The 12500-nt window shown below is 38.0% G+C and overlaps 1 protein-coding gene across 1 annotated transcript in view; it reads left to right on the top strand.

The window, feature by feature from the left end:
• Positions 1–2661: 2661 nt before the first annotated feature.
• The window catches only part of LOC137972106 (myelin regulatory factor-like), a 64082-nt gene continuing 54243 nt past the window's right edge, over positions 2662–12500 (top strand). The window contains exons 1-5 of the mRNA XM_068818932.1: positions 2662–2696; positions 3161–3381; positions 3570–3645; positions 8172–8272; positions 11323–11368. Of these exons, the coding sequence (XP_068675033.1) occupies positions 2677–2696; positions 3161–3381; positions 3570–3645; positions 8172–8272; positions 11323–11368 (464 nt within the window). The 5' untranslated portion in view covers positions 2662–2676. The remainder of the gene's footprint in view (positions 2697–3160; positions 3382–3569; positions 3646–8171; positions 8273–11322; positions 11369–12500) is intronic.

The raw sequence follows: 12500 nt of genomic DNA, 5'->3' as shown, positions 1-12500 counted from the left end.
ATGCGCGTGGACGGAAGTCTTCGAAGACGCACTTAACTGGAAAGTTCGTCCAGAAGTATTATGCGTCTTGTGCCCGTCTTAATACTTGACGAATTTAACAGACGCAGAAAAAATGTTGCCGAAGTTCGTCCCAGACGAATTATGCGTCTCTGGTATAAAAACGGCCAATGTCATGGTACCAAAAGGCCATTTCCGAATTCATGTCAGCCTCCTGTTCAAAGCGAGCCTAAGTGCGAAGTTTTTCTTATGAAAATAAGTGCTTACGAAAATTAGTGCTTCAGCGCTAGAACGACTGGACACTTAAATAAAGTTCCTTTCCGTTTTCCTTTTTCGTTCACATGTAAAGTAGAACTAATTACCATCACGAAAACTTCACACTTGGACTCGCTTTGAAGAGGAGGCAGACATGAACTGGGAAATGGCATATTGAACCACCAATGTTTGCTTAACAAGATACCCTTATTGATGTGACGCTAATGTGGGTCACAAAGTTCGTTTTGAGAGCACAAAATATAGGCTGTTTTTGAAGGGCTCATTTGTTGCCACAGTGACCTGTACGTCACATCAAGGAGTGGTGTTTATGCCGTTACGTGAAACATTTCAGCAGACCCAATCCTTCCATTGAAACTGGATTGAGCCTCATTCAGGTCAAGATTTTATGACCATTTGAAAACTTGAGAATTCCATTTTAGAAGTGAGAAGATTTGCGCTGAGCTGACTGAAATCTGTAATAAAGCGCCGCAAAACAGGTGAGATTTTAAACTTTACTACAGTTATAACAAATGGGAAATTAGCACGGATGGAAATTTTCCGGATTTCAGATCTCGAGAGGAAAATGTTACAGCCGATCGAATAACATACAAGGATTGTTATGAAATTTATTGAAGTATGATTGGAAGACAAAGTGTGCTTTTTCCTTACTAATCGTTATACTTTCTTTCACCCATAACAACATCTGTTTAAAGGATTTAGGCACCAAAATAGGCATGGTAGCATATTTTGAGCCGTTCTTCTCGTTTTTTGCAGAACAGCTTTCTGAAAAGGGTTGCCCATTGCCCATTTCTGCCCATTTGTAGTCACAGATCAGGAGCCGATAACGTGGCTTTTCCCTCCACCGGGGGCATAATAGACTTGTTAAAAGTGAGGTTGACTAGCAGTAGAGTTATTTTCATAGAGTTATGTCGTAGAGTTAGAGTTAACAGGGCCGTAGCCAGTATGAGGCAAACCGAGGCACTTGCGTCGGTCATTTTTTCGTGATTCGTTAAAATAAAGCGTAATTCCAGTGTTGTCTTCAAAATGTACTCGTCATAAACATCTAAAATACCTACGAAGAATATTTAACGATGGACATTGCCTCAGTCATAATTTTTTTCTGGCTACGGCCCTGGTTAAGTTTCCAAAATCCTGAATTCAAGACTTTGGAAGGCCTAAATCCTGACTTTAGAAATACAAAAGTATCCTAAACATGCATAAAAGCTAACCTTAGGCCTAATTAGGCCTAAACAAAAGTTTAGCTTTTATGAATGTTGGCTTCCAAAATCTTGAATTCAGAAGTTTGGAAACTTAACTCTAACTCTAACTCTACGACATAACTCTATGAAAATAACTCTAAGGGCCGATTTACACGGTACGATTTTGTAGCATGCGACAAGCTCACGACAGGCCCACGACATGACTTACGATTGTCGCAGCGTTTTAAAACATGTTTTAAAATGCTACGACATTTTTTCTGGCGTACACAACAATCGTAAATCATGTCGTGGGCCTGTCGTAAGCCGTTGTCGCATGCGACAAAGTCGTACCGTGTAAATCGGCCCTAAGGGCCGATTTACACGATACGATTTTGTCGCATGCGACAAGCTCACGACAGGCCTACGACATGACTTACGATTGCCGCAGCGTTTTAAAACATGTTTTAAAATGCTACGACATTTTTTCTGACGTACACAACAATCGTAAATCATGTCGTGGGCCTGTCGTAAGCCGTTGTCGCATGCGACAAAGTCGTTCCGTGTAAATCGGCCCTAAGAATAGCTGCCCCCGTTCAAAGTAGGATTTGCTGGAAACAAATTCCAAGGCTAAGACAAATAACTGATAGGGGTTGGCTGCCGCCTTAACACAGTTATTTGGCGAAGCGTAATAGCTTTCTGAGGTCGTCCCGTTGCAATCCTAGAGGTGAAAAGCCATTTAAATGCTGCAAGAGGGCAGGTGTTGATTTTCGTTGCAAAACGGAAAAACCACGCAAACTTTGGTGTTTGGTATTATCGTTTAGCATGCTTTGACAATTCTTCAAATCCGGTAGTTGTCTACTTCAGATTTTTACACAAAAGGCTAAATATTGCGCTTGTACTGCCTGGTGACAGGTGGAAGCAAATTAACTGCCTCGGTGTATATTTTCTGCAATTCTGGGTAACTGAAATGTTTGAATACGAATTATATGTGGCGTCATTGATACCCCTTAAGTAATCGTCAGAACAGTATTTTTTACTTTAATTAAGGTATGTTTGTTTTAGGACAGTGCGCGTAGTTTCCATTGTGTATGAAAATAAACAGTCAACACGAGATATAACCTGTTGAAAAAGGTGCGCCATAAATACAAATAAGAAGTTGATGCTGTATGTTGAAACGACCAGAAACACTGAGGTGTATTTGAATGGGTTTTTACCGTGGCGTTTAATGGTGTTAACAAATCGAACGTGAGTAAAACGAAAAGGAAGTCGCAGTTAATTGTTGGCTTTCTGATCCGGATTTGTGAGGATTAAAAAGAGAAAAAAACCCGTGTACCTTAAAACGGAAAACATTTCAAAATAACAAAAGCAAATCGAAGGTGGGAAACTTTGCCTTAACAGGGGTTAGTCCAACTTCCTGTTGGGCCATATTCCTGTTTGGAATCCGTTACAAATCTGTATGATGCAGAACTGCACACACGTAGCTGGGTTGACCTTATCGGGCTATCAGCGATATTCTGTCACCTTTGTTGACACAATAAAGGCATCAAGCAGCATTGCTGGACACCTACGACATACGCAAGTGAAGGATTACGAGACGCGTAGCTGAAACTCAAGTTTTAAACACTGTTAAGAGAGCCCACCTGAGATTTCAGCTACCCATTCTATTATTTATTTTTAAAACAACACGACTAACATCCACTCTCTTGTAGAGGAACACTGCTGTTCACGTGCTCAGCTGTCAGCGGCCCGTATCAAGGACCGTATCAAGTGTTTCGTGGCCGTGGGTTTGATGCAACAGATCGCGCGAAGAGGGAACGGTATGGTTTGCTAGGAAGAGTGGAGCGTGGAGAAAACTGGCCTTGCTTTCAAGAATCGAGGAGTGAGGGAGTTATGAATCACTCGGAAGATCCTAATTTACATTCCGCGTCAGGTACATGAAACAAAATGTCGAATTCAACAAACTAATAATTATAATAACATTGATCTTAGCTTGGTGGTCTCTCGCGCGTTCGTCTACCTGTTAAAGCTTAATGTGCAAGTGTAACAACAACAAGTTGTGGAAAGCCTGTAACTTTGAGGTTATTCATTCCGGGGTATTTTTCTAATTTGCCATTGCAGAATTGGATCACGATGCCTTAAACTTTTCTTGCTTGGAGGAATATCTTAATTCTGATGTTGCTGGCATTTTCGATGGGTAAGCTGATTACGTTTTCTTACGAACTCAAATTGCATCGAAGGATCCGTAGCCTTTATAAAGTCATTTCAAACTCACGCATTCAGTGACTTTTTTATGTTTTTGACAAAACGTTGCCCATTCACATGTATCCTGAGAAAGTTGGCTGGCACGGACTTCGCAGTCACTTCAATATCTTTCTTGTACTTCCTTGCGATCATAACATTGTAAAAAGTATTCGAAAAGTCAAGGGCTGTAAAATTATGCTCAAGTTAAACTTTGACAATTTCCTTCAATTGAATTTCTTTTGACGGTGGCACTTCGAAGCAGACGCCAATTGCAAATTTGATTTGACGGAATCAAAATGCGGAACAGGAAAGCTGTGAAATAGATATTGCATTTGAGATTTTTAAGGCATTTTGCTACCTTAGTGGTTTTCCCTCTTAAAGCTATAATTTGTTTGTGGGAATCTTGTGATCTATGAAACGATTACGTCAGGGTGATTGGTTTGTTATGTCTGGAAACCAAGGAAGATGTTTTTAAAGCCCAAATTCTCAAACATTACGTCACGTACCCGACAATTGTCATTTTCAAGCCATAGAAAATTTCCTCTCCAATTTAAGTGTCGTGATCGATTATTGCTATTGTTCTTTACACGCAAAACATCGTAGGCTTCAAACGAGTCATTATATAATTTATTTGTTATTTCGCGGAGACTTTGCGATTGTGATGCTTGTAATTTTGTTGCCGATGGTCAAAAGCTTTTTCGAATGCCTGGGGGGCCTATTAAAAATAATCGTCGAATGAGCCGTTTATGGCGTTTCGATGGTTCATACGAGACTTGTATTATAACTACACAGCTTACGAATAGGACTTTTTGGATCGTCGATTTTTTCAAAATTAGCGGTTTATCTTATGGGTTGCTGTTTTGTTGCGAAACTTTGACGCACTTTAATTTAACTGAAGGAGTTAATTGACGAATCGCCACTTATCAAATTTTATTTAAGCGATAGAATTGTTTTCGTAGGTGTATTGTTTTATTTGATAATCAAAATGTCATAAATTGCTTATTCTTTTTGGCCTTTAGTTGTTCAAAACATTCGGAGATTTATTGCTATAAAAGCAGAACGATTTTGTAAACAGTTTTCCACGGCTTAGGTCGCGTGACTTTAATTTAAGCTACAAGGAGGTGACATTGACAACCGAACGGAAATGCCACATTTTTTAAATGAGGGCTTGCTTGCAACAAGATATCCTCGATTGTGTAAGAGGGTTCATGTTTATTTTGTTTTTCGCTCCATGAAATCACCAAGAAAAGACTAACCTCTTTAAGATAATACTAATTTTAACTGGTCTTGTTTCATAGATCTTAGCCTGGTTTGTTTTCCAAACTTTCTTTTAATTACCTTATCCCTGTAAAGTGTAGCAGAGCAGAATCTCTTGAATGCCGGACCTTATTAACCCTTTTTTCTTACTTTACACATTTTGAAATGTATGAGTCTCAAGAACAAAGCAACATGAAAACATGCCTGGACGAGTACAAGAGATTTAAGAGATTTAATCTGAAGGATCCTTGTTTCAAATTATAGTAATTGATACTTTTTGTTCATTATCTGTTATGGTATTTTGTTATATTATTTTTGTGCTCTCTTAAATCAAACATGGTTTAAGATTTCATCAGAACAAGATGGAACCTTTAGATAATGTGTTATGAGCCACTGGAAGAGGTGAAGTTTCAATTCTAAGGACAGGTTGCTAAGCAAAGGATGATGTGATTTGTCATTGTATAATTTGTAGCTTTTCCCACAATGGGAGTTAAAATAATTATTAGAAGATCTGTATGCTGCAAAATACTGTGAGATCTATGGTTTGTTGACTTCAGAAATCTATTCGTGCAAACTTTTCAACTGCTACAGTTGTCAAGTCTTTCTTTGAGTTTGCCAATGCTTGTCAAATCTTTAAACCTTAAGGGTCTTTGTCACGCAAAATGATGTAATTTCATAACACCCAAAATACTGCGCACCTGTCATGCAGGAGGTTGTGAGTTCAACTCCAGCCGGACCAACACTCAGGGTCTTTAAATAACTGAAGAGAAAGTGCTGCCTTTTTAATTACATCTGCAAATGGCTAGACTCTGTAGTCTTCTGGGATAAGGATGATAAACCGTAGGCCCCGTCTCACAACCCCTCAATGTTGATAATCCTGTGGGACGTAAAAGAATCCTCACACTCGTCGCTAATTGTAGGGCATATAGTTCCCGGTGTTGTAATCTGTCTTCTGTTGTGTATCATGGTTGGGATGGTAAAAAAGGGGCCACAGTAATTGGCGCAAGCTGTTGTGGCGCTCTGTCAGCTTGACTGGCAAAGTTAATAAATAAATAAATAAATGAATGAATAAAATAAATGACGTGAAAAAGTAGACTGAAGCATTGCAATAACCACTTAAACTGTTGAGCAACATAAAGAAATGCGGCAAAAGGAAAGAGAAGCAGGTATGGACACAAATGGACAAGATTGAATTGGATTACATTTGAGTAATCTTGAAAAAAGTTGGCCCGGCATTTTTCAAGTTTATGGGAAATCGCTTTTGCTCAGAATTATCTGTTTGTGATGTAATGGTAAATTTATCAGTGAAGGAATTCCTTGTTAATTACCATTTTTGTGTTTTAAATTCGTGATTAACAAATTAAGGATTACCCCTAAATACCCTAAAATAACGTGACACAACCCCTTTAACTTTCAGCCTCTGATTAACTAATTCCCTTCCCCAAAATGGCCTACTCTGTCAGTAAAACAAATAATACAGTCAACTCTCTCATAGCGACCACTTCTCGTAAGCGACCACCTCCCGTAAGCGACCACTTCGTAAACAACCGTCTTGTCTCTCAGTTAAATACTGTTCCCAGAGCTCTCTCGTAAGCGACCACCACTCAAATTTCTAAAGTGACTGCGACCACTTTTTAGGCCAGAAATTTGACATATTCTTTTGTCTTCTGTTTCTGGTAAGCGACCACCCAACATAATCATGTATGATCGTTAGTGAATCACTACTCAGAAGTGACAAAAGTTCAATTTTTAATGACGCTACCCCGGACTGCTGACAGATAATAACAGTTTACATTAATTGTAACAGTGATCTGTTCTCATCAGAAGAATGCATAGATTGCCCAGGGGCTATTCAATGTGAAATATGCCAGTGCTTTCAATCTTTTCTTTAAGCCATGGAATAGAAATTTCATTATCTCCGTAGAAAATGTAACTGCAGGGAATTTCCAGTCCATAACCTGTTCCTCGATTTACACGTTTTCCTGTTATAATGGCCTTTCCATTGTTGGTCCTTCGTTTCAAGAATTTGCTAACATACTGAGACATTTGTAATGGTATGTGGCCGACAATTTCGTCTTCTTTTGACACGGTGTTGGGATGTTCGGCTTCAGTAAAATTTCTTGACAGCGGCCTCACTACTGCAACAGCATTTCCATCTTTTTCATTCAGTGGCTCACGTTTCAGTATATGCACCCCATGTTTGACGTTGTTTTCCTAGGTTTTGTTCGGTTTAAATTTCAGGTGATTTTCATTAACATGAGACACATTGACAAGTACTGTACACTCCACTCTACTTTTCCCGAAACTTGTTGCATGTGAAAAAAATCAAATAAATTAGTTTCTATTTGCCTAATTTTAGCTGATTAGGCAATATGTTTATGTAATTAATTGATCAATCCAGTGTTAGACTTATTTTGTTGATCTTTCCCGTAAGCGACCACCTCCCGTAAGCGACCACTTTGTCGTGCACCAAGGGTGGTCGCTTACGAGAGAGTTGACTGTACTTAAAAACTATTAATTACAGCATAACAATACTGATACTCCTACAAGGATTTTGCAGTCTGTTTTGGATAAGTATTAATGAACAAATTGCCTTTCGTAGCTAAACATGTTCCTCCCATGATTAAGCTTGCTCCCTTCAACAGTTGGAAAAGAAAACAGAAGTAGATGCAAATAAGTCATTTCCAATTTTCTTGTTTCTTAGTTCATAATTTTCCTGTAGTAATAACCAAATGTAAGATCCCAGTCACTGGGAAAATGGGAGTCCTGAGGTGCTTTCCTTTTGTCAGAACTGGCAAAGAAAATGCAACAATTTTGAAGGGACATTGTCATAACACTGGTTGGATACTGATCTACCCATTGAGCTGCTAGAACTCCTGGGAAGCTGATTGATTTATCTACAGATCTAGGTCCTGATGGGCAATGTATCTGGCTGGTTTGTGGGATTTATAAAGTCATGCACCCACACTATTTGTTTTCAAGGTCCTAGTTTTCCTAACAACCCCTTAAGACAACAATGAGGTACAGCTAGGTTATGTTGGCTTCTTCCTGGACAGCATTGTGTTTGTTCAGATAAATGGAGGGGATATTGTTGTACTTTTTTTTCAGGCATCGTTCCAAACGTTTAAAAACCGTGAAAGATCTCAATGCTCTTTATCTCTTGAGGATTGTATAGTTCCAATTAACACCGTTGATGAAATCTGCTTCATCCATGTTCTTCAGGGCCATTGATGGGACAGGACTGCTCAATTTTGGATTTGGAACTGATGACAGCAATAGTCAGGACAATTTATTTCCTTTAAGTCTTGGAGCACGATATAATGGTATGTCGTTGTCTCAACATCTATAAATATGTTTCAATCATTGTTCATGGCTAAAAATATACGGATCCTGAAAACTGAATAAACAATTCAATATAACAAAATGTCAAATCAATAAACTCGAGATATTGTAAACTAATAATGTGATTTTGAGTACATACTGCTTTATATTGGAGGCTTGGTGGGAGAAAAGATACTCTGGTATTGGGAAGATTGGCACAACAATGGAACCATATATGGTGGTATTGGCATCTCAAACTCATACTTAGTTTTTGTATCATGCATTGCATTGCATACATAAATAATACTCCAAAAAAGTCAGTTTGTGCCATGTCACCATTTCCATAATTCTCAACAGTCAAGGTCAACACTTAAACACGCAGATGCACTACAAAAGGGGTTGCATCATGCACTGCTTTTGTTCGAATCCATTCAAACACAACTGATTAATTATCCAAGATGGTGATCAACAAACAGCAACACGGAGACGGAAGTCCTAAAAGATATTTCTAGTGCCAAAAAAAGGGACGAGATTAAAAAAAGAATGACAGATAACATTTTATGACCTAAGGCACCACACCCTTTATAGAGTGTCTTTGTGTTTAAGTAACAAGTTAACTGCTAATTCTTACCTTTACATTTTTTTCAATTTAAAACATCGTGAAAATTCAACATTTCATTGACCCAATTTCAAACTTTCACTCAATCATAGGCCAGGAAAGTGAGATGACAATACAGCTTTTTATTGGCATCTCTCTCTTAGGCAAAACTAGGGGAGGATCACGACACTAGAGCATATTAATATTTTTGGATTCATTTTTGTTGTGAATATTTTCAATAGTCCTTTATTATGGTGGGTATAACAATGTTGTCATGTTGCAAATGGCACGTGGGTTATTAGTTCTTCAACATCTCTCAAAGTTTTTGATGTAGTATTTTGAGACAGAGCTTATAGTTATCCTCCTCATCTGAAAGGTGTTTAAGAAATGCAAACTACCTCCAGATGTCGTGACAAGGGTAGCTCTTCAGCTGTTTTGTACGCTTTGCGTTGGTCTAATACATGCTTGATGCCGCAACTTCCTGCTTATTAGTGCAATGCACCAAGAGGTACATGTTAAGTAAAAAACCGTGATACATGTAACCGCATCTCCTGGGCGCTGATGCATAAAATTCCCAGAAAGGTGCACAAGTATATTCAGGTTACCTCTATTTAAATGCAAAAATGTGTTTAATTCCCAAGACTATCATGCATATGTTTGAAGTGCCATTTAAAGAGGGGGTGAATAGGCCAATGGATTGGCAGATTTTGGAAATATTTTTGCCCGGATTTCAGATTCATTGTGAAATTTTAACAGAATTTCGGATCTTGCAATTCCAGCATTTTGGGGTTTCATCCTTTTTGGCCAGGATTATGTAATTTTACCTGTAAAATCTCAAATCTATGTGACAAATATTGAGCAGATTCAGGTGTAAGGACTTTTTTTAAATGGAGCAATGGCTTTTGTTATTAAATCCTAATGGATCGGCAGATTTGCACACCCCCATTCACACCCCCTCTTTAAAAAGAAGACAACAAATGCGTGGAAGGTCATGCTCAACACATGTACATTGAGCATGAAAAGTGCCAAACTAATATGAGGTGTGATTAGCATCAAAAGGAGGCTGCAACTCATTTTCATTTTGAATGGCTCTCATGGTCTTGTACATCTTCACTTCATGCAAACAATTATGCATGATGCTGCTGGAAAAGAAACTGAAACCCATTGAGGGGCAATATTATCATCCAAATCATCAAAAATAAATAATGCTAAGTTAGCCCCTCAAAATGTACCAAGCACTGAAGCTGCCAAGATTCAAATACAGCTGTCCAAGATTCATAAAATGCAATATTGGCTAACCAAGGGAGCATGAATAAGTTGACTGAAGTTAAAAAAGTGCTTTTGATTCAAAACGAACCAAGAAAGTATTTTAATTAATGGCAAACATGCTAGTAGTCATCATTTTTGGGCACTGTGCTTATATGGACTGCGTCTTAATTTAATGTCACAAGGAACCCCAAAACTTAATCAGTTCCGGTCCTGGTTTTGTACTTGGTTGATGAGCAATCATGTTTTTTAATTGAAACAAAAGAAAAATTATTGCCTTCAGAAGAATAGTAAAAAAAAATATTAGTGTGGGATACCAAGATGGACATGCACTGTTTGTTTATGGGCAGATACAAAAGTCGGACCAGATCAACTTGGATTGCTTACCTTGGGTCAAGCGAAAAATGGTTTTGTAAGCCAAAACTATTTGAAAGTTACTTGAAATTTATGCTTTTAAAAAGATTAGGGCTCAGGTGATTTCTCAAGGCCTTTTCATTTTTTTTACGTCAATCCAAGGTGAACTAGCAATCTGTGTTGATCTGGTCCGCCTTTTGTACCTGCCTGTTTGTCTATTGAGAAACATGACAACCTGCCGACCATGACATCATGTGATAACCAAGGGTAGGGAATTAAAGGGAACCTCCAGCAAAACAACAAAATAACTTTAAACCACAGAAGATAATGGTAAATTTACAATGAAAATTGTTCAAACTTTTTCCAATGAAAGCGTTTGTAATTGAGAAAAATGATTTTTAAAAACGCTTGTTTTGGCTTTAAAATTTCCCGGGCACCGCCATCTTGAATAATTGTGACGTCTCGTGGTTGCTCTATTGTTCCAGAACAATCGTTCTTTGTGTCAGAACAATAGGGAAACCATGACACGTCACAATTATTCAAGATGGCAATGCCCGTGATATTTGACAGCCAAAACAAGCGTTTTTGAAATTCCTTTTTCTGGATACAAACACTTTCATTGGAAAAACTGGTTTGGGTCTCACTGATTGATAGATTGGTCAGTCCAGTGGATGCACTGATTTAAACGTTTCACTCTAAAATAGCAACAAACAGATTTTAATTACTCTAACATGAGACGATTTAACTCATCATTTTTGGGGGACTCCCAAGGAAGGAAAGGGTTAAATAATTATGTACATTGATCATGATGAAAAGAGATGTCTTTTTCAACAGGAGTGCTTACTTTTCCAGCAGATGGATATGCTGCATCTGCAGGAGTGTGAGTACATAGTCAATCTAGTAAGAAATACTGTATGTATCTGATGTTATATCTTGTGCACTTCATTAAATTTAATAATAAACAACCCTTTCCGTTGAACCCAGTTCAAAAACCACATCGTAATAAAATAGAAATAAAGACCTGCATGGGTACAAAGCACTTTAGCATAATAATGTTTCTCTTATTTCAGCTGCAATAGGAGACAAAACCGTTGGGAAGACTAGCATTTTTGACGTCTTCTTTGCTTCGCTCCCCACCCCCCTGGTTCAATGTTGTGCAAAACTGAATGGTTTTAGTGGGAAATTGCTGTGTTACTTTCCAACATTGTCCGATTATCCAGGACACGTAGAAATCTAGTTCGGACATTGAAGTCTTGAACATGACTTGTCTGTGCGACAAGCACATTTTCTGATAACTAAACAATTGACTTCATGTTGGAGTAGAACTTAAATATATTTAAATATATATCTAATAGCCATAAAAGCAAACCTCTAACTTGACAAAATGAGAGTAAATATTGCTATAAATTTCGCCATTGTACAGCCATTAAGGACAATGCCTACTAATTTAAAGGTATTTTTACCCCGGTTTTTGATTATGAGGGAAATGTAGATCTTAACAAGTGTTATTGAAATCAAGAAAATTGGGGGTAACCTTGCATTTTTCAAAGATAATTCATGAATAATATTTGTAAAAAGCTTTAAAATACAAAGCAATGTATGGCGTTCTTTCTCAAATTGAAGCTTAATTATAGATTCTCTGAAAAATGCGTGGTTACCCCCAATTAACTTTTTGGATATTAATAGTACTTACTAAGATCTGCTTTCTGTGCATAAGTTTATCCCTGTATTAGTAAGCGTCTCTGAAATCCGAGTACCTCGAGATGCGCAGAAGGTATGCGCAATACCAATAGTAGGCCCTGTTCTTAAATGTAACCTCCATTGACCGAATGCATAAATGGCGGCTAAAAAATGTATTCTTTTGTTTATGTGCTAATGAGACTCGCTAGCCTCGCTCTCAAGCAAACTTTCTTTTGTATTTTGTCAATGCAAACGAGGCTAGTGAGGCTAATTAGCACATAAACAAAAGAATATTTTTTGGCCGCCATTTATGCATTCGGCCTATATCGTAT

Source organism: Montipora foliosa, chromosome 9, assembly GCF_036669935.1.
Source record: "Montipora foliosa isolate CH-2021 chromosome 9, ASM3666993v2, whole genome shotgun sequence".
NCBI classification, from domain to species: domain Eukaryota; kingdom Metazoa; phylum Cnidaria; class Anthozoa; order Scleractinia; family Acroporidae; genus Montipora; species Montipora foliosa.
This window is presented reverse-complemented; position numbering and strand designations above follow the sequence as displayed.